This window comes from Sparus aurata, chromosome 8 (assembly GCF_900880675.1).
Source record: "Sparus aurata chromosome 8, fSpaAur1.1, whole genome shotgun sequence".
NCBI classification, from domain to species: Eukaryota; Metazoa; Chordata; class Actinopteri; order Spariformes; family Sparidae; genus Sparus; species Sparus aurata.
In genome coordinates, this window is record NC_044194.1 from 19,863,143 (window position 1) to 19,885,930 (window position 22,788).

A 22,788-nucleotide genomic window follows, 5' to 3' on the forward strand; every position below is an offset into this window, starting at 1 on the left:
TTCCTGTTCACTGGACTTTGAAGTTCTAATCTATCTGACCACCTTGTTGGTAAAAACAAGGCCAGTGAAGCAAAAGAGGTCAGATAAATGAACTGACCACAACTCTACTGTGTCTGTTCGTCCCAATAATGCTGCTTCCACATGACAGGCCCTGAAGGGAAAGCCACATGAGGACAACTTTCCTCATTTCTCACATCTGCTTCTGTACGAACTCCAAAATACATCACATAAAAATAACAAACATCTCCACGTGTTATTCTGATTATAAAGCCTGCTGCAAAGGATGAAAGCTCTTATGTTGCCTGTCACTCTGAAGAGACGACTTATGTTAATGTGCAGCCATGGCATTAGTCACACTGAAGCGACAGGGCCCTGCTTGGAAGCTTTGGACTGTATTTGCTCCAGTCTGTCTGGTCTAATCTTGCCGCCCTGCGTCTTTAATCGTGTTGCTTCAGAACTGCATCAGACACAAAGACGTGTGTCTCGGGAGTGTCTGGGAAGAAGCAGAGCCAGTGACGAATGGCAGCGGGGAGTGGGAGGCTGGAGCATGACGGGGTGTGAGGTTTTCAACCCAAGGCTCTTTTAAAGGGGCAGTCTAGGATTTTTGGAACTATTGTTTATAAATTCATTAACACCCATCAGCAGCATCATTAAAAGGACTTACAGGTAAAGTGAATAACATGGATCATCTAGTAACAGTGCAATGCTCTGCTGGGAAATCTTAAGTCCTGGCATTCATGTGGATGTCATTTGACATGAACTACTCACCAAAACCTTGCTGAAGACCAAGTACAGCCTCTTGTGGCAACATCACTCCAGAATAGGGGCCGACCCAACAGGACTGTGCGCCCTGCAGCAACGCTTAATTCGCTAAGAGAGGGCCCAGGAAATGTGACAAAGAGCTCACAGTGAATAACATTGATCATTTTGTTATAATGCAATGTTCTTCTGGGAAATCTTGATGCCACTTGACATGCACTACCCAAACACAAATGCGGATGGCAGTCCCAAATGGCAGCAGCAGCACTAGCAGGACAATTTGCTCAGACACACTTATAAAACTGCCCAGGAACGGCTTGAGGAATGTGACAAAGACCTCATGGCCTACGAATCCCCCAAATCGAGCGACCGTGGGGTGTGCGCGAATAAGTTAGATCCAGCGAGGCTCCGACCCGCAAACCACAGGATTCAATGCTCTGGTGCCAGACGCCACAGGACAACCCCAGAGGTCCTATTTTCAAGCCTTGGTAGGTCAGAGCCAAGTCTGATTCATGGTGGAGCCTCCATAGATAAGACTTGTTCTGGCACATCCCACAAATGCTCGATTAGATTGGGATTTGTGCAGTTTGGTCAGGTCAGGTCAAGCTCTTCACCTCCTGAGCAATTGTGCCTCTGTGTCTTGGCACATTGTCCTGCTGGGTGTGGCCACTGCCATGAGGTGGTGTACATTCTGCAATGGTGTTCGAATAGGTAGTGCATGTAAAATGGCATCCACATGAATACCAGGACCCAAGGTTTTTTTCAGAAGAACATCGCACTGTAAGAAAATGATCCATGTTATTCGCTTCACCTGTTCTTTAAACGTTTTGACTGATTGGTGTATGCCCACAAACATGACTGCTTACAGCTTGATCTATAATTGATTACATTTTTGTTCCGAAAGCCAGAAACCTGTGAAGATCTTAAACAATGCTGCACAGTCAGCCCAAGACCTCTTTGGACACAAAGACCCGTCACTTAAGAGGGAACGGGTCATATTTGATTGATTTTACATCTACATTTTAATGTCAAATAGTTTGAAAATCAACTGTGTTATTTTACATAACATGAATTTGATATCTGGTGATTCAACCTAAAGGCTGAAAGGTATTATGCCTCACTTCCACTACATGGCACGGCTTGACTTGACTTGACTGACTCGCTCCTTTTGGTCTCCCACTGGCAAAAAGTTGTGAAGAGTCCCTGGTACATATTTGGTATCCACCTCAGTTGAGGTTCCAAGTAACTTGAGACAAAAAGTGAAAGGACTGCAGAGCCAGTGACTGATCAGAGCGAACTGCCTCTGGAATCGTCTCTTGCATGACATGACACAACCAGTCATCTCGTCGTCATCACCTTCCCTGAACACTCCTGGGATATTTTTTTTCCTGCAGCCCTTTCTGAAACAATGTTGTGTTGTGCTGTCAAGTCAATGATGTCAATGCAGTTTCATGCAGAGTCACAGTGACAATCGGCTAAGAATCCCGTCTACATTGAGTGGAGGATGATATCGACAAAAGTGCCTGTAAGCAAAAGTGAGCAAAGTTGGATCGAGCTGAGCCATACCATGTGGAAATGAGGCTTAGGTCTGTTGAACCTAAAATGACCTCTTGGCATAGTCAGGTGCAATTTATTGTATAGTGACTGTGCCCTGCGCAGGATGTGGAAGAAGAATATTGTCACTACCAGTTGTCAGAGCAAACCAGGTTATTAGACTGGGTGAAGTAAAAGTGCTTTGAAACATGGAACATCTTTTCCATGACAACTGGGGAAACCCTATGAGCTGATGAATTTGATCAAAGGTTCCATTGTTTTATTTTGCCAACATTTGTTTCAAGGGTAATTAATTACTTTTTTTTTTTTTTATCTCAATGCCTATTTAACGTTTATTAGAACAGGCTCTGTGGTGTTTATGGCCACTCGTGGCGACATGGAGCAGCTTGGATTTTGGGACCTTGGGTGAGGTTCATACAAATACCTGCAGCACAGTAATGCAAATGTCTGATTCATGCAAGCAACAGTTTTTCACAGATAGTAGCAACAAAACAGGGCAACGAAGAAGACCATGAGCTGATGGAAGTTTCAATATATATGTATATAAGAAAATGAATGTCATCAAGAAAGAGGCTCTGATACTGTTTGTTCTATTGTTTTTATTGTTTCCTGTTATTTGATATGGATACTGAATCAATGCAAGTGATTACTAAATCCTACATTAACAGCTGACACCAGGGTTGCAGATATGGACACTGAGATATCCAGCTACTGTAACTGCAGGCACAATACTCACTACAGATCATTACAGAAACATTGCTACTGTTTGTGGCGACTATGCAGATTGATGCTGAGAGATTACACAGGATACTTCCCAAATGTGTTAGCGTGTTAGCATGTGGAGTGTTGTTGGGTTTACATTGTTGTCCAACCGGGTTTCTGCTGGGTTGTTCTGATGGAGGTCGCAGAGCTTCATTCCCGGCAGTAAATTCGTGTGCACACTACGTCATCTGCCCCGAAAATCTGGAGGAAACAAAAAGATATTTAAGCGTTTTAGTCCGCTGGGTGAAAAATATTACATTAGCTTCACATTTTAAAGTTGTTTGTTGTTTAACAAGAACGTTAGTAGGCCTACAGCTAAATCTCAAAATATCAAGGAAATCCTATTAAACCATGACGCATGGGTCACAACATCACAATCAAAATGATGCTCATCAATCTTGACGCGTCATCTGCTGCTGATGAAACCAAAGGAAACTTCTCAGTAGCTGATTTAAGCATCTTTTGAATGCATGGGCTCAAACTGATTGAGTCCAATCCTCTGATGTGGCATCATTTTTAGATTTTATTTCAGGCTGATAAATCTGCAAAAAATCCACCCGACTCTACCCTTAAAATGCTTTTAGACTAAACAGATTAAACGGATCATGCAAATTGTATGGAAATGTGCCCCACTTACAGTGTGAACTGCCACAGACAATCAGACCATTGCTTTATGATCTCTACTGCTCCCCAGTGAGTCCCCAGCCAAAGCTCTGCAATTGTTTGGTTGTCTCTGTGTCTGCAGGCTTTTTTGGAAACAGATATCAGTCTGATTCAGTGTTTGTTTTTGATTTTTTTGTAGGTTGCTTGTCCTAAAAGAAAAAGGTTGTCTGGGTGCACAGATGACTCATGCCTCATTCTCTAGTGATATGGGATTTATTTACACACACTGAAGCATTCGAAAAGGATGTTTTGTATTTGCTAATTTTCACTCTTCACACTTATAGGCATTCGCATATCTAAGATATTTGGTTGACTGGTTAGTTTGAACATCTAGCAGAGTGGTTAATTCATTAGTTTCGTACAGAATTAGGGGTTGACTGATATGGCTTTTTCAGAGTCGATACAGATTATAAGAAGAAACTGAAAACGGATAATTGAGAGCAATATTCATTTGCAGTAAAAATTCAAATCTGTGTCAAAATTTCAAACAACCAGTTATGAAACAAACCCGAGTACAAGTTACTCAAGTACTGTTCTCAAGTAAAATTTTGAGGTACTTTCCTTTTTCTTCTACATTATACTTCCTCTCCACTACATTTATTTGAAAGATTTAGTTAAAAGTTACTTTGCATATTCATTTATAAATCAGTTTATTTTATCTAACGGAAAAATCACCAATACCAATTATTGGAAAATGCTGAATATCTGCCCTGATAAGTGATCAGGGCCCGATTATCCGTCTACCCCTTCATGTAAGTGTATAAAAGTTTCTTTCACAGACAAATATTGACCAAAAACATTTCATGGGTTGTGGTTGGATATTCATGCATCTCAACACACTCTGTCTGTGCTGGAGAAAGTCACACCAATTCTCATTCAGAGAAAACACTTGTGCCCTTTTACCACTACCACTTCTGGCCACTCCAAGTCAAACCAAGCCGCGCTGATTTGCTTTTCCATCACCAGTTATACTGCACCAAGCTGATTGAAGACTAAAAACAGACATATCCACGGCGGCGAAGGACCTGCTCCGGAGTAGGGCCAAGCCGCATCCAGTACACCTCCAAGCGGGCCACGGTGACATCTCGTGACTTCAGCCAACCTTAACCATTTTGTTATTGAGACCAGGGTGTCATTGGTTAAAAATACACTTTCAAGCAGGTCAACCAAATTACATTTTTGAGCCATGACAATGCCCAAAATGTGGCCCCTAACAGATTGGGTAAGCTGAGCTTTTAGCTGAGCTTCATGCCATGAATGTCTTAACTACGTCCTTTAGGGTCTGTGTCCATTTTGCATTTCTTTCTGAGCGCCAGCATCTTTTTTCAATTGTTGCCAGTGATGACAGAGCATCATGCTCACATCAACAGGATCTGCTGCTGCCACACCAAAACTAGGACAGTTATCTCATGTGAATGATGACAAGATTGACTTTTAATGTTATAAAATATACAACCTAGATGCACTGAGAACCAGTTACATTGCCATTCACCTATCTGTAAACTACACTTCACGATGGACAAACATGGCTCCAGGAAGCTGTTTGGCGCTGATGCTGGCTAGAAAATGTCCAAACCGGGGCTGTAAACATGGTCTGTTTGCAGGTTGTATGATGGTGTGACAGCAGGGAGGACTGAGGTGAGAAGAGCAGCAGAGGAGCACAGAGACTCGGCTGTTATCACAGCTCGGCCAGATCAATCTCCATTAGTACATGAGTGCTCCAGCTCCTCCAGGGCAGCCGGGCCAGAGTGGCACCAGAGGGACAGGCGCTGTAACACATTCTGCTTTTATCACCGAAAAACACTACAAAAGATTTCACCTTCTTCTCAGTCTGAACAAAGAGCAGCTTCTAGTGGAATATTGAGATTCCGTATTAGCATTGCAGGCATCTTTGAACCTAGTTCTTCCCAGTATTTGCTTGTGGCTGTTAATAGAAAGCTGTGCAAACATCTTGAGATCATTTTGTTCAACATCTAATCTTTAAACATTGTTGTTTCAAGCTTTTGCATTTTGGACATTCATCTAACAAGCACTCGAGGAACAACAAAGCAGAGCGTGGGAGCGTTGACGGAGCAAAGCTGTTGATTCCTTGAGAACTGTTCGCACAGTCCATTGGTCTTGGACTGTTCCCCTGCACATCTTTCGAGGGGGCTTTGGACCCATTGACTTCTGCCCATATTAATCTGGTTAAATACAGGGGTATTACTGCAATGTCAGCCTAGCAGCTCCCCTTGTTCTCCTTTCACATCTCTCCACGGGGTGGATGAAAGCTCGGCTCCTTGGGAAACGGCCTCTCTCATTTCCTTTACGGATGAATCTCCAGGGTGACTTCATACACTGCCTGCCACATTTCATTAACCATTTCTCAAACAGAGTACACCAGCTGCTTGACAAAACATCCCATCTTAATGCATCCGATGTCTTTCGAGGTCTCCATGAGAACCAGTCACGCAACGGACCAACCATACAGATTAGCTACCCATCGGATCCTACTCTCTCCGTACTGAGAAATCATTCTGGAAATTATTTTTTGTCTTCCCTTTGTTGAGCTAAGCAAAGACCTCATCAATCCACTAAACTTCAGAGCTTTTGTCTTTTTAAAGGGGGATTTTTTTTTTTTTTTTTTTTTTCCGCTTTTCCTAAGCAGCAATCCATTAAGAGGCTTTCACTAAGATGATGAGTCATTGCTGTGCGCTCACCAGTGTGAGCTCATCGCCGTTCAGCTCTCGGGTCCAGTAGGTTTTAGGGCCATTGCCATCCACCAGAGTTTGCTTACAGTGGATCTTGTTCTCCGACTCCCAGGTGGCGAGGCTCTGCGGGAGGGAGGAACACAAGATGGAAAGGTCAGTATTATGGTAGAACACATTAGTAAGACGTATAGTTTAAGGGTCACTTGACACCAGACCCAATACCAGCATTACTGATCATCAGTGTAGTGAAAAATGTTCTCTGTTGCACTCATAACCAACACAGCTTTCATCTTTGTGAGATTAATTTGAGGAATGTCTGTTATTGTTTCAACTGAGGTGAGGTCCAGGAATTAATGTTCCTCAAACCACAGATTTAAAATACAACTAAAGAGTGAACCCAAAGATGGCGTCCATTAAGTCCAATGTAAATTGCTTGCTAGGCACATATGCCCAAAATGCTTTCTACCTTACTTCCTGGTTCATCACTGAATCTTTGGTGCCAGACTGTGCTGTCAGCTGTACTGAAGTCCAGCATAAGCACATCATAAGATTTCTGATGAAGAACTGCCTCCAGATGATGAAAGAACACACTTCAGAGTGTAGGTTGACAGAATTCATCCCTCATTTTCTTTTGGGAAGGGCACCAGTTCGCAGTGTAATTGCAGTAGCATCAGGATCATTTTCGGGGCGGGAAAAAACATCCAACATTTGTATGAGTAATTGGAACATCTCCTGTCATCCAAACCTTCTTATGCAACATCCCAACTTCTCCGATATTAGTTTTACACCAAACTAGTGTTTAAATGCAGGTCTTTTTGTCATGAACATGCCGGAAAACAGGGAAAGCAGCATGGAGGCTAGTGGCAGAATTATTCTTTTTTATACATTTTGAATGGACACCGATGAAAAAGTATTTACGTGCCAACAGTTTAACTTCAATGTGCCATAGTCATTTGATCCAGGAGTGAATGCAAATGCCACCCTTTCCCATTTTCTTCCTGTCTGGACGGGGTGCAATGCTCTTGTCGCTAAATGGGAAAAACATTTCTGCATTCAGAATATAAAGTCTGGTAGAAACCCTCCCAGATGGAGGATGTAGGATGTTCTAGCAGCTAATTAATGTTCCTTAGTGTTTTGGATTGAGATGTTCAACAATCAGAGTTGTGTGTAATGTGCACATTTGGCCATATTTTTCACAGCCTACTTAAAATATCATCTGTCCTGTGCTAATTCACCCATAGCCAGCCCTCAGTGAACATATGATATTATAAATCAGTGTCCTGAGCCAATAGCCTGAGTTTTGAAAAAAGAAAAAACCTCTTTGGTCAGTCAGGGTCCCCGTCTGCTAATTCACTCCAATCATATTTCAAATGACTTCAACAGGATTAGTCAGTCTTTGACTTCTGGACTAATTTCTCCTGAAGTAATTGGCTCAGATTGCCTATCAGAGAGTTCAGTATTCATACAAGATCAGGACCAAGGTGACCCTGTGGTGTTAATTTGTGGTAATGGAGAGAATTTATCTTTCTCGTCAGCTTAGGGTCCATTAACTGCACTCATATTTCATTACCTAAACTGTGCACTGTTAGAACAACAGTTCAGCATTTTCTCACTTAAAGTTAGACGACATTGATGCGATCCTCATATTTGTGTGATAAATGTGAAACTGAAAGCAGGAGACCAGCTTAGCATAAAGAGCAGTTACAGGGGATAAGCCTGGCTTTGCCCACCACTCCTAAGGCTACCACATTATCCTGTTTACATAATCCATATTCCAACCCAAGTTAATCAAGCAAAATGAATTAGTGAGCTTTAAAGATGCTGATATTATTGTTGGATGAGGTCGAGCCAGCTGTTTTCTCCGCTTCCAGTGTTTATGCAAAGATAGCAAACCAAGCTGCAGCTTCAAGGATTAATTACACCTTTATGGAGATGTACTTATTTGCTTTCTTGCCAAAAGTTATAAAAAAATGACCACTCTTGTGTTTGTCCATTTAATATAAAGCTGTAACGAGGAGACGGTTAGCTGACAAGAAAAGGGGCGAAACAGCTGGCTTGATTGCCCAAAGCTAATCCAAAATCCGCCGACCAGCATCTCAAAAGCTTACTGTTGAATTGGCTTTTCTCCATTTAAGCAGACACAAACTGAGGTCTAAAAATAACAATTTACTGATCTTTACATGTGCACAGACAGAGCCAGGCTATACAATGAGTCTTAAAACACAGAAATAAGTTAGCATTCCGCACTTCCAGCCTTGAAGTTGGTGGTATAACTGAATTTGGTTTTGGTCCCTGAAATAAGGTCTATGGCTAACACAAGCTTAAGAGAAATCTTTTGTTCTACACATAAAACAGGCCAGTAAAAGCCCCACTTTTGAACTATAAAATGTTGATGTACTTAAAAAAGGTGGGTCAACAGGTGACTAAATGAGGCTGTCGGGGACATGACTTATAAATGACATCATGCTGAACACAGAGGCTCATCCACACACTAGTCTGTCTTTATAGGCCAACTTTAGCTACAAACTATACTAACTATAACTTTGTAACTTGTAGTTTAATCAGTTTATACTGTAATGTTTATACTATAGCACAGACATACAACATTTAGAGTTAGCGACGTTGAAGTCACGCAACTGCAGTGTAGTAAATCTTCATGTTTTTAACCTCTGGCGATTTAGTTTACGCTTCAATACTCAATAAAAGTGATGTTGACGTGATCTGTGACGATGATCTTGTTGAATAATATGTGTAAGTATCATACACCAAAATCTAATTCCAAAATTTGAATTTGATGAGCGTTTTGCAAAGGGAACCAGGATAATGCTAATTTACAGAATAGCCTACAAAAATACACCATCCCTGCAGCACCCTTTATCCTCAATTTTCAAATCTTTATGCTAAGCTATGCTAACTCACCAGACTGTAGCTTCATTTCAATATGAAGGTCTTCTGAGCAAAAGCTACTTTAATGACCATTTAAGAGCCAAAAGTCTTTAATCCAGAGATTACAAGGCTTATTAACAGATCATTTTCTCTTTAGTGTCGGCTTCATGTTTGCCGTCACTGACTGATTATAATTTTCCACACTGTTGAAATTAGTTTTTCCCCTCAATAAAGCCAGCTGCATTTTCCTTTTCAACATAGCATCTAAAGCTAATGATCCCGCTCCAAAGCCTGGAACTGATCAAAGCTGCCACTGCTTCATCCAACTCTTCAGCACAACATCTAGATCCAACAAATTCAAAATCTGGAGATGCACGTTATGAAAACCATGTTTCTTCTTGCAGGGTGGGATGTTTGTACAGATGCTGAAAGACAATTTGTCTGTCAATTTGTACAATTTAGTATTTTCTAAAGCAGCACTGCTCAGGGTTGGACGAAGCAGCAGCAGTTTTCTCAGAGGCAAATGTTAATCACCATATCAAAGGTAAGGAAAGCCATCATTTGTTCCCTGCGGGCTGCCGTCCACAGGCTGCGCCAAGCTGAACAACAGCAGGGTTTTTCTACGGCTTTCTGCTGCTCTCCCTCTGTTTTTTTTTTTCATGTAATAAAGCCAGAATGCAGAGAGTCGATTAGCTACGGCTCCCTTTTAACGTTAGCATCAGTCGCAGCCTCTGACTTGGATGGATTTTCTCTCATTCTCTCTCTCGCACATTAACTCAGACAAATTCTCACACATAGTCTTTCTCTTCGAAATAATACTCGAGAGCTTGAGCCCACACACTTGAGACCATGATAAATTCATCCTGCTTTTGCTTTCAGGCTTTAACTTATAACAACTTCTGCCACCACTGGCTTGGATCTATTGCTTATCAGACAGCACTGGTGTGTCGAGAAGCCGGAGAACATCTAATTTCCTGCTTGGTTAAAGTTTTTATGTTGGATTTCAAAGCCTGAAGTAACACCCTCGCTCCCTCTTCGCTCCTCTCTTCCCACAGTTTGATCACAGTCTCATGTCAATATTTGCTCATCACTTTTCCCGCTCTCAATAACTCATGCCTTAACAACAAATGTGACGCGCAGTAGCTCTAATCAATTAATTTAATTTGTATTTTGGAAAATATGGCCCAAATTCGAAGGTAGCTCTAAAAACATAGGGGGCAGCATATAGGGTTGCCAACTCCCTGAAAAATAAACAAGGGACCCCCCCGGACGGCTTGGTAACTTTCTTTTTTAGCTCTTTTTGTGTGTTAAACGATTTCCAAATAATTTGACTCGAATGTGAATTTAGTTTGATGCATGTTTTTGAGTGATACGAATACATTGGAAAAAAAAATTATTCAACAATTTATTTTTTTGTGCAAAATAAAAGATATTTTTAACAGAAATCTGTCCTGCTTGACAGAATAAAATAAATATTTATTTATTTAACAGAACTCTCCTGCTTAACTGAAAACAGTATAAAATAACTGAAAACAATAGAAAGTTGTTACTTTCTTACTGATTTATAGTTCATGTGTAGTATATCAACTGCCTGTGCAGTATAAATTATGCACGTTACATCTATCTATCTATGGACTGTTTGAACTGACATGTGTAAGGTTGTATATATGTATGTATATAGTATAGTGTGTATTCTTTATCTATTATTCATCTATGTATTACTTTTATGTATTATTTATCTATTTTATGTATTCATCTATCAATTGTATGTGTTTATTCCACTAAACATTTTTTTGGCCACAAAATACTGACATTTATTGGACTTAAAAAACATTCTTATTTTTTCTACATACCATATCTGCCTCTGGTGTTGCCTGGTGGACAACAAACCAGTCAAGGGTCCACCTGGTTGTCCCTCACGTGTTTAATGTGTCGACCACTAGATGCATGCTGTTTCACGTCATACAGTTCACCATGGGCTACAGAAAAAGTGCGCCGGCAGACATTATCTACACTTTTTCCAGCCACGTTTTCTTTTTCCCATTTGAGTCTGTATTTTTGCAGCCTTTTCTTTTTTTTCTCGGGGAGTAACGTTACTGCTCATGGTGGAAGGCGTACCGTCTGTGTTGTTGTGAGCCATGCTGGATTGTTTTGCCAGTTGCCTCAGTCTCTTGTCTTTCGGTATCTTCTTGCAAGCAACAGTACCTCGACCAATGAGAAGAGCCGGATTCTGCATTGTTATTCTCGTGTTTGAGTGTGCTGTCAGCTCATTGGTCACAGAGCAGGAGAAGGCTGGCAATAAGATTACCGTACATTTTCATATAAAACGCCCTGTCATTCATTGATTCCATTGACATTTTAAAGACCATTTTGATTCTCACGGAAATACGGGACAAAGTGCGTCCCTTTTAAGCTCAATACGGGACGCGTAACTTTGTTTCTAAATACGGGACGATTCCGTTTTTCAAGGGACGGTTGGCAACCCTAGCAGCATATCACAACTGTGTGATGCTAGCTAATTAGCTCATGACTTAGTTAACCGTTGAGCCAGTGGCCCAAGTTTGTCCCAACTCAACTGGATCTGGCAACTTTACGTGACCTTTGTGACAGCTAGGCACCGAACTGGGACTGACCAAAACCTCCAGGACTGTCAACCTGACAACAAGTGATACAGTATGGAGGTGGTTTACAGGAGCTCTCACCAAGACAATGATTTCAGGGACGACAAGACAGAGACATGAGAGGCGTGCAGCAATACTAAAGTTGTTTTACGAGACAGGACGGACCAGGGCAAGCAGGGCTAGGAATGCTAACTTCAGTAGACTATCTGCAACACAATGCAAATACGTCATTGACACGTTGATTACGTGAACATGTTGTTTCTTTACACTCTTAATATAACTAATACACTTACTTACAAATTGCTCCTTTAACGCTGACTTCAAGAAAAAAATATGACAGTACAGAACTCCATTCAAAAAGTCCCAACTTCTTGAATGATTGGTTTCCATAACAAGCTGTGATCCTCATTAATTTTCCACTTCCAATATTTTGTTTGTTTCTTATTCTATTTTTTTTTCTCGTTATCTCTCCATTTAAGCTGAGGTAGACAATTCTAGAGAAATACTGAGTCTCCTCCCAAGGTATTTGATGATCTGGGAATGAGACGCAATAATCAACTACCCCCTATCTGGAAGTGTCTACTTTCTTTTTACAATCTTGAGATATTTATACCAGATCAATGTGAGGAGCGGACATAACAACATTTTTTTTTCAGCCCTGTCTTGAGGGTAATGAATGACACAGAGTCTACAGATGAGGCTGAAAATACCAAACTTAATATTTTGCCCTCAGTCTTCCGTCTTGCTTCTCTTTCAACACTGTTTTGATTTGCCTGTCATTTTGCAGCGGGCGTGCTCCTGCCTCTCAATACCAAATGACATGCTGTCAAGAGCAAAGAAATCACGTCGAGTCTCAGCCACATGAGGTTCAATCTTTCCTGGAAAAACATCCCTAGTTTTATCCATTTACCCTGAACGTCTGCAGGGCTGCTGAGCTTCAAGGATAAAAATGAACTCCATCAACTGTCATTACTTGGAAATACATGTGCGATCATGTCCTTGTTTCAGTATATGAGCAAATGTTTGCATCATTTGCTACTGATACTAAAATTATGTTTATATAGCAACCAGCTGTGTTAAAAGATGTGTCTCAGTCTTGTGACATGCTTTGATGTACACAAGGAAATTATGCTCACGTGCTGTTTCACTTCTCAAAACTCCACTTATTACTCAGCAAAACTGCCCAAGGCAGCTGAAAATCTTTTGCCCATGTTTGTATTTTTCTTTGTAACACCTTCATCCATCAGACCCGGTGCGTAATCACCTCATTATGACTTCCACTCTGCCAGTCTGGTGTCTGTGTCTCTGTTTCCTCTGAGACAGACAGGAAGAGCCTTATCACTTTCTCCTCCTCTGAGAGAGAAGAGGCCTTCTGATCCCGCCGCGCTCATGCAGATTAACTGGAGCTTTTTAACCTTGTGGCGGTGTTAATCAGCCCTCTGCTCTTCGCCAGCCACTGTTCAGCATGTAATCCGTTTAACCACAGGGGCAGCCGGCCTCAGCCAAAACCCACTTTGGGCTCTCCTGCCAACCACCACCTGAGAGCCCGCCAACACCCGACGCTGCCCCCCTCGCTCCTCCGGCACATGTGCCAGCGTCAGTGGGCGCTGCCTCCTGCAGGTCAAGCTCCACCCTTTCGTGTAACTGCCACACAAAAGCATGATGCGCTTGTTGCGAGATGGTGAGAGATGCTTCTTTCATGTTTATCTTGGTAAAAAAGAGACTAAATGTATCGTCATGTCGAATATCATCTGGAGATTTTTCCCATTTGAATTGAAATGAGACAATGACTGTGTAGCTCTCAGCTTTAATACGAGGGTGTTCACATCCAAACCCACAGTGTGAGGAATGTGGCTGGTCAACACGCCTAATTGTGGGGCACAGAGCATGATAGGACGATAAAATTACCCCCTAACTCTGCGGTTGCTCTAAGCTCATCTATGCTCTGTGTCGTGTTTTAGCTTCTTTCAGCTCATTGTTTTGCTTGTTTTCATTTGAACCTGCAATATATGTTTAGTGTGCCTTTGTTGTTTTTTGTGTTTTAGTCATTTAAGAGTGGCAGACTCAGCCTACGTTCAGACACCTGACAAATCTGATTTGTCCGCACAAGATCAGATCCGATTTTTTTTTCACCAACACATCTGCATGGGTTGCTGCAGGCCCGTCTGCTACGTCACGCTAACGCACCTCCGTCTCTCTGGATTTAACATCGTCATTGTGTGTCGCACTAAGAATGACACAAAAGACATCCGATATCAGATATGAGGGGCCAGAGCGTCATGACCGAGCTGCCTCCATAGAAATCTGATTTGAATCACATTTCAAACCTCCAAATGTGGTTTGGATCCGATTTGCAATAATCACATTTCATGAGATGCACTTTCATGTCCAGACTTATTAAGATCAGTCTGGACTGAATCTGGGTATGGCAAAAAGATGGATTTGGGCTGACAGTCTGAATGAAGCCTAAATGCTTTACCACAGATTTGCAGTGAGTTTGTTTTTATTTTTTGCCTGCTGAGCCACTTGCTGAAACATTTTTAAATTTAATTCAGTCTTTTCAGGCTTGTGTATTACTTAATTGACAGGTGTGATGCAGATGATGTAATCTTACATCATGATGAAAAACAACATACTGTTGTAAAATTGCAGGTGCATGAAAATATCCACCTAGTATTGGTGCAAACAACTTAATAGCTAGGTATCCCTACAACCTAGTGCTAATTTAAAGAAAAATAAATCTAGTGTGCTGCATTTCGGGGACAAAACAATGAAAGGGACGGGCATTGGAAATTAGCTAAGGCTATAAATGCTATGATGCTTTCTGTTGGATTGTTGTACAACCCACATGATCTGTATCTGTCCCTATCAAATAAACCATATGAAATGAAATGAAATGAAAAACACAAAGCACTTAACCATTCAAAAAACAATTTTCTGTGGGTGAGTGCTTTAATGCTGCTCCTCAAACCCAAACAAGTTGATGTGGCAAATGTGCGATGACAACTCGACTTGTCTGCCTCATAGCAAAGAGGTGTCGTGTGGCCAAAAGCCACACTGAGAGCCGTCTAGCCCTGCCCAGTACCCAGCATGCCTCAGGGCATAGACAGAAGGAGTGACACTGTCTCCTGAGACTGAAATAGGTCATGTCTGCTCTCCCTGACTGCAACATGTAGTTCTTAGAAAACAAAGGTAAAAAAAAAGAAAAAGAAGAACGGTGCTTTAGATTTTAGCTGTTTTTTTAGTATTCATTAAAAATTATTTAGTATTTACAAGCATTATGTCAACACCTAAGGCAGAAGCACACAGATTTAACCCTTAACGAATTCTGCTCTTACCAAGAAGGACATTGTGATTTCCAGAAAATGCTTATGTTGCCAAGCAGAGGGTGATGAATACATGTCAGCCTCTCGACCGTTAATGCAGGATACTCGTTACCTTACATGACTCAGTGGCAGCGTGTTTTTTTTTTGCTGCGACGTCTCGTCTCTAACTTGCCCAGATTCGGACCCCTGACTCCCTTCATTGTGATGCTATAATTCAATTGTAAAGTGAACTGGATACTTGTTCCAAAACACGAAATCAACAAAAACACTCGACACATGGGAAAGCTTTAGGACCACAGTCTTGTTGGGGAATGATTTTTCAAGCACATAAAACACCTCCTCTGATGCTCATCATTCATTTCTTCTCCCAAGACCCTATGAATATTTTACAGTGTGCTGTATGAAGAGATGGCAGATATATAAAGAAATTATTTTCTATGAATTTTGGATGAAAATGATAGAAGAATATGTCAGAGGGGAGTTTTGTGCTTTGACACAAATCAAAAACAGAGATGGGTGTCAGCTTTGGGACTGTGGCCATAATGTGTTTTCCACATTATCAGCCTCCACAATCATGCTGCCTCAACCATTTAATCTAATTATAAAAACCCACATATTCATTGCACCGATGATGTTATTGTAACAGTGTGGAGATCAAGAAACGATAAAGATTTTACTCGTATTACATGTGACAGGACAGAACCTTTACATCAGGACGGGAACACCTTTTCCAATTTCAAAATTCGTACTTTTTTAGCAGAATTTGTAGTGATAGTGCATTTACGTGTTGTCAGAATAATTGGAAAGATGAGTAGCCAACCATCGAATCGGAACAACGACTGGGAAAATGTTGGTATATGACTTTCTGAGTTAGTTGTATTATGTGCAGAATTATAGCAGACAAAATTGAACGTCTACTTCATGGCATGTAACTTTTGTAGTAATTAATCTTTGGCACATCTACAATGCTAAAAAAGATGTAGGTGCAATATTTCTTTTAAATAAAAGGTTAATTTATCTCTTTGTCTTCAGAAAACTTTGAGATAACAATAATTGCGCTTACAGCCAGTATAAGGTTTTAACTGTTGCTGTCCATCTAGACTGAGACTAAAGACTAGATTAGTTAAAACATTTATTTACAACTTATATTTGTAGCATCCATATTGTTGTATCATAACAACCATAGGCTCACAAAAACACCTAAGTCAAAAGAACAACTTCCCAACTCTGAAACTTTTCAACACTTAAATGTAGTCTGGGCTCCCAGAGTTAAGAAGACTTTGATGTTCCTGAAAAATAAAAAATGAAAAGTCTGCATGTCTGTGCCTCCTTTCCAAACCTGTGCAGGAGCTCTTGACAGTTTATCAGAATGTGAGAACCCCCCCTCGGGGACTGAAGAGGTTCAGAGAGAAACTCTCATCTCATCCAACCTCAAGCAACCCTTAATCCTGCTGCACGGACGTGAGGGTGATACCAACGGATGAAAGTGCATGCAGGTATTAATTTTTAATCCAACTCTCAACAGCAGCAATGCAGAGGTAGCTTTATAGACCTTGAATACACTCATACAAACATAGAGAATCCTTGCAAATCCAAGTTTAGAGGATATATTCAATAAGATGTCCATAGATGTTAGGGATCTACTTAGGAAGTGCTGTTTCTTTTGTTAATCATTTTGACATCAAACAGATATTACAGTGAAACGAATGTGTCTCTCTTGGAAAAGAAATTATTCAATACATGTCCAAGAATATATAATTGTGTTTATATTTCATGTCCACGAGTTCAAGTTTACAATATACATAGGAGATTCTGACTGACACACACACACACACACACACCCGCACACACACACACACACACACACACACACACACACACACACACACACAAAATCCCCAATCCATAATCTTAACCTCAAATGTAGTCTTTATCTTCATTAAAATATAACCCTAAAATGTAGTGGCTGAGCATGTGGAACCATTCAGAAATGTCCTACCCAATTGGCAGAATAATTTTTGGTAATGTAAGTTTCTTTATGATACAATGAATTTGGTCGCCACAAACACAGCTGGATGTTGTCCTGACGTCACCTAAAAAAATGTCCAGTGGTATCACACTTACAAATGTTGAAACATAGTCTTGAACAGTGGTCACTGGCTTGGCATCTTAACTCCACCACCATCCCCTCCACGTCTCGATGTGCAAGTCGGGCAGTAAACGTGTAACGTTAACGCGTTATGACACAATTTGTAGAAATGTCAATATAGTAAGTAGCCTATGATCGCACAAATGTGAATGTATCTGTGGTTTGCAGAAAAGTTAACTGGCAAAATGTAATCCTGGCAACTGAGTTTCAAACTGTGGGGTAACAGAAATAATCGAAAAACCAACAGCTGCCAGAACTGCAGGAAACAAGTAAGAAAATCTAAAACAATTCATAGTATTCTATCCCATTCTGCACATAACTAATTCATATACAGTATGAGGGTGTCATCTTTCAAATCTACCTTGCATTTTCGTCCATCCACCGTCTCTTCATTGAATTCTTCACCGATGTGGAAGTTTATCTCAGTGGTGCGCACGGTGGTAGATGTTTTGATGTAGAACTGCTCCCCGTCCTGGCGGATCTCCACGTGGGGGTTGGAGGCTGCTGCCACCGCCACCTTCCTCAGCATGGAGTTCACTCCTGACCGTAACGAGACAGCCCAGGGCAACAAGAAACACGGGTCAGTTTCACTGTCTTAACAAGATTAATTTAGTTAGGGGTAATTAGCAATATGTCTCACTGCCTCGTAGTGCAGAATGATTCTTCAGGATGTTTTGGTTTTGTTCCCATGACTTGTGAATACAAACTGCTGACTTTTCTGGCACTTTGCTAATTATTCTAAACCCGGTTTGTAGCTGAAAATGAGCCAAGCAGACACAATCTACTTCAGTAATGAGGAAGGAAGAAAAGACAGATTCAGAGGTACGTGTGTATGATAGAAAAAGTGAAAGACAGACACATACCAGGCCAGAAAGGAGAAAGAGAAAAATTAGACATTTGTGATTTGATGCCAAATACCCTCTTTTTGTTCCGCCTGTCCTAAAATTTGCATCGAAACACCTTCCAGCATGTTCTGTTGTCTTTCGTCCTCCCGACCCCACCCAGATTTAAACCTCTCCAGGCCCTCATGCCAGCTCCTATCAGACTCTGGACTTTAAATACAGAAGCACATGCTCGCTGCATGTCTGCTCGTATTTGTGTGGTGAACATCTCCGAGCCGAAATTTCAACCAAAAATGACAAAAATGCAGATGTTTGAGAGTAAAAAATGCTCTGACAGAAACCTCAATTTATTTCTCAAAGGCGAAGAGAAATCTGTGGAATTTTGGCACCCAGGTCTGCGTGACGGATAATTCGGCCTCGTCCAGAGGAAAAGTGAACTATTGAGGATGTCAGGGCCTGTCAGCACTGCCTCTGCTTTTGTCTGGTGGTGATCCCTCGCGTGGCAGTGACCAGGCTTGTGGCAACAATTTTGGCATGCCCAGTTTGAGGCTGTAAGGCCATCTGGCTTCATGTCCTGCCAAAGTCCTGAGTCTTTTTTTATGTTTTAAATCTTTCAAACATGATTCAATTTTGTTTTCATGCATTTTCAAATCAAATATCCCACCCTGATTACTTTTGAGGGATCCTACTCATCCCAAAAAGCTCTTGGAGGGTGACTTGGTCAACACCCAGACATAAAAACATATGAACTCGACAGCTTACACTGGACCCCACCCATGATCTGAGGGATCACGCCATGTGTTTTATAGCATTAGATATGCATGAGTATCAGCGGGCCAAACAGTCTGTCCTCGTTTCTTAGAAATGGACCTCAGAATTAAATTTGCTTACATCTAAAATATTAGACCTTATGCATCACATGTGTCCAAAGCAAAGGTGAAACGACAATAAGCTTCAGTTACAGGACCACCATGATTACAAGCAGCAAATAGGAAGGAGTACATGTTGGGTGGAGGAAGGTTAGTTTGTTGATGTTTTTGCATTTCTTGACCCCACGTGAACTCAGATCTTTAAAAAAAAATCCACATTTTTGTTTCCTCTGTGTTAAAATTCTTCTTGAAGTGTGCCGTACTTCTACATGCTTTGATCAAATGCAGACACACATGCCTGCTCTCAATTAGCAAAGTGTGAGTCTGATCATTTCGTACAGCCCTCCTGTCCACTCAGCATGCTCCTCTGCTATCTGCACCCTCGATGTAACCGAAGGGAAACCTCAGGCTCAACAGATAATTATTAGGATGTTGATGGAAAGTGGCGGCCCTGCAGCACTGGAATCCACAGCGGTTGTCCATCGCAGCTTTCCTTTGAGTGAGCACTCGTGTGAGAGCGGACGAGTGATAAGCTCGGGCAGATGTGGTTTTAATGTGGCCATGAATGGATGAAGTGCTAAACTTGGAGAGGGGCTGATTTTCTCCATGGACTTCCAGTGCAGTTGGAGGGATAGTTGCCTTACAGAGGCTTGTTGAAGGGATGTATTTTTTGATGCTTTCGTACATCAAAGGTCATTCAAACTGAATGATTTTACAGCTTGGAGATTTTAAAAGTAATTCTGATTCACTTGGATTTTAGAGCTGTAAAGAGAACTGCAGATTAAAGGAGAAGGACGACATTAATCTACATTTGTCATATTGTCAACTTATCCTATAAAAAACAACTTTTCCAACGTCTGTCTGCGCTACTCTGTGTCAGCCCCATGTCTATTCATTCATACCTGACACATAAATATTAAATAACAGGTCACAAATATAAACTTTAATTTCCCAAAAATGTTTTTTTATCTCCTGGAAAAGCTGGGAATTGTGGGTTCTTTTTTTTTTTTAATCAAATGTTACTCAAACACAAGTAAACTTTTTATTTGCTGGGGACTATTTTCAGCTGCAGATTAATACACATTTGTTAATGAAAGCACCAAGACAGTGTGTTTTGGGGTTGATTCAAAATAAACTACTGTGCCCAGGTTCATCTTGAAGAACTTTAAAGAAAGAACTTTAAGACTGTAAAATAATTTCAGGCTGCAATTGCAAAACTTGTTGAATGAATTCACGTTTGTTTTTTTTTCATTGCATTGGCTGATGAAAGGAAAAATGTAGAATATCAGCAGCCATATTATTTAGAGTAGGAAACAGTACAGCAAATTATAGCAAGTGGAGGTATTCAAAGAGAGATTGAAACCAGAAGCAGAAAGCAGAAGCTTTCAGAGCCAATTATGCGCTCCGATACTCCAGAAATCTTTCATGTGACTTGTTAGGTGCTGCAGCGATGCACAAACAAACTAGACTGTCAGTGGTCTCAAAAGTTTTAATTGTAGTTCAGTATTTGTGTGAACGGCTCCAGGAGAGTTGTGTGAGCTGCTCCCTGCGCTCCCTAAAGATTTCTGCGTTATTCTAAAGACACACAGCCCTTTTGCTGTGTCCTGTCTGTTTGAGCAGCCCCGGCGTGACGGAAAAAACGCTGCAACAAAATTGAGTGACCCAGTTAAACTGGTCCAAATCTAAACCATCACAGTCATCAGTAAAGACGAAGACGGGTGAAAAAGAATGAAAAAAGATAGGACACAAGAGAATAGCAGCGGGCTCCAGAGACCTCCCCTGGCATTGCTAATGCATGTCCTACTTAAATGCTTAACATGAATAATGTTGTGCCCCCCCATCCTCCTCTCTTCATGTAACAATACCACGTCTGTTTAGGCTGGAATTCAGCATCCAGTGTTTCATATCTCCTGTGAAGCCGAGGGATTTCCCTCCAGCAGCATCTCCCCGTGGATCTCTGCCTTCTTTTCCCAGGGAGCTCCTCCGAACAATACGATGTTGTTGGAAGTCAGGCATGCCGTTCTCAAAGGAACAAGAAAAGCCTTTTTCTATATGGACATGATGGATAGTCAACCTCATGCCGGGATGAAGCGCTGTATGCCTATGGAGGGGAGAAGAGAGGAGAGGAGAGGGAGGAGAAGAGAGGGCTTACCCAGGGCTTTGAGAAGATCATCAAAATTCTCACTCTTCTTCATCTTCCAGGTGCCGGCAAAGTTAGGCATGTCTGCTGAGGCTGAGTGCAAAGGAGCCGCCGAGAGAACCTGTTCCACGCTCTGATGCCTCTCTTCCTCTCTTTCCTCTCTGACTCTTTCTCACCCTCCTCCTCCTTCCCTGTGCTCCTGTCTCCTCTGCTCTGGGCTCAGCCTCCCGTTACACCCAAGTGTTTCTCTGGGCTTCCTTAGTATTTGTTTTCTCTTCACACACTCGTGTTCTGCCTCGTCTGTGTGTGTGTGTGTGTGTGTGTGTGTGTGTGTGTGAGTGTGTGTGTGTCTCTGTGAGCTGGCGGCAATCTTGTCATTAGCTCCTTTATAGCCGCTGTCTTTAATGGGAGTCAGAGGAGGTCCCTCCCCCTGGAAGCTCTGTCCCATTAATACAGGAGAGCGAGACTGACGTGTCTGCTTTCTCTGGGGAGTAAAACTACTGAATTCACCCTTTCAGGGCGTTTCTAATGTGCTTCACTTTGCCAAGAACTTGATTATGAATATTCATTGTTTTGTTGGTCTCAAAAGACAAGATGGTTAAAAAAAAAAAAAAGGCTTCTTTTAAACAGTTATGTTACTTTCACAGAATAAAGTTTGTTAAACTCTGATAAGTTATTCAAGATGAACATATCCCTGAAATATTAAATATTCTGCTTAAACAGTTATCTTTGGATTTTCTTGTCCGGCTTTACTCTGTTTTCTTCTGCACTGATGACTTAATAAGATTAGATATTAAGTTGGCCCAAAGCTAATCTTGAAGCACAAACAGAGCAAAGTGTTGTTTTACTGCACCAATAATGATCATCATCTCAATTTTTTCTTTGCCAATTCCTCTGGGACATTTCCAAAGAAGTGTGTATTTATTACATATACATGGGTTATGAGGGTTCTGTGTAGCATTGTACTGTATTGTTTTAATAATGTATTGTTAAAGAATGTGTGATCATTTGGGGGATTTTGCCTGTGGTTGTTCTGATGTGCCGTAGACTCGATGCTACACCACAAACACGGATCTAAGAGAGGGTCGGTTTCACTGATATGGAATCATCTGGATGTTGTTGATGTCCCCCAGGCCTTATTGTGTATTTATTATGTTATTGTCTTTTATTGTATTAATTATGTATTAGTCTGCATTATTATGTAAAGTGGCTGCAACCCAATCTTATCAAGTTAAGTTACCGTTTACAATCAAGTTCACGTTTCTTTGTATTTAACAGAAAGAAGGATAGGAATAGGAAGAAATTCAATTCTGTTTTGTGAATTGGAGGGTAAAATGATACATTGACTCACAACTTGGGGAAAGAAGCTGCTCTGGCAGCAGACACTTGTATCTTTGTGTATCTTTTGGCAGATAGCAGTGGGGTAAACAGACTGTGGCTGGGGTGGGTGTTGTCTTTTCGGGGATGTTTTCATGTTGTTGTCTGTTAATCAATTATAATTGCCCCCGTCAAATAACCTAAAGAAAT

At 41.2% G+C, this 22,788-nt stretch overlaps 1 protein-coding gene across 1 annotated transcript; it reads right to left on the reverse strand.

Moving 5' to 3' along the window:
• Window positions 1-2,892: 2,892 nt before the first annotated feature.
• crabp1a (cellular retinoic acid binding protein 1a) lies at window positions 2,893-21,662 on the reverse strand. Its single transcript, XM_030424540.1, has 4 exons — window positions 21,274-21,662; window positions 17,772-17,950; window positions 6,438-6,551; window positions 2,893-3,276 (listed from the first exon to the last, which is right to left on the reverse strand). The coding sequence occupies exons 1-4, from the start codon at window positions 21,341-21,343 to the stop codon at window positions 3,226-3,228; spliced, it is 414 nt and encodes a 137-aa protein (XP_030280400.1). The 5' UTR covers window positions 21,344-21,662; the 3' UTR covers window positions 2,893-3,225.
• Between the last annotated feature and the right edge of the window lie 1,126 nt (window positions 21,663-22,788).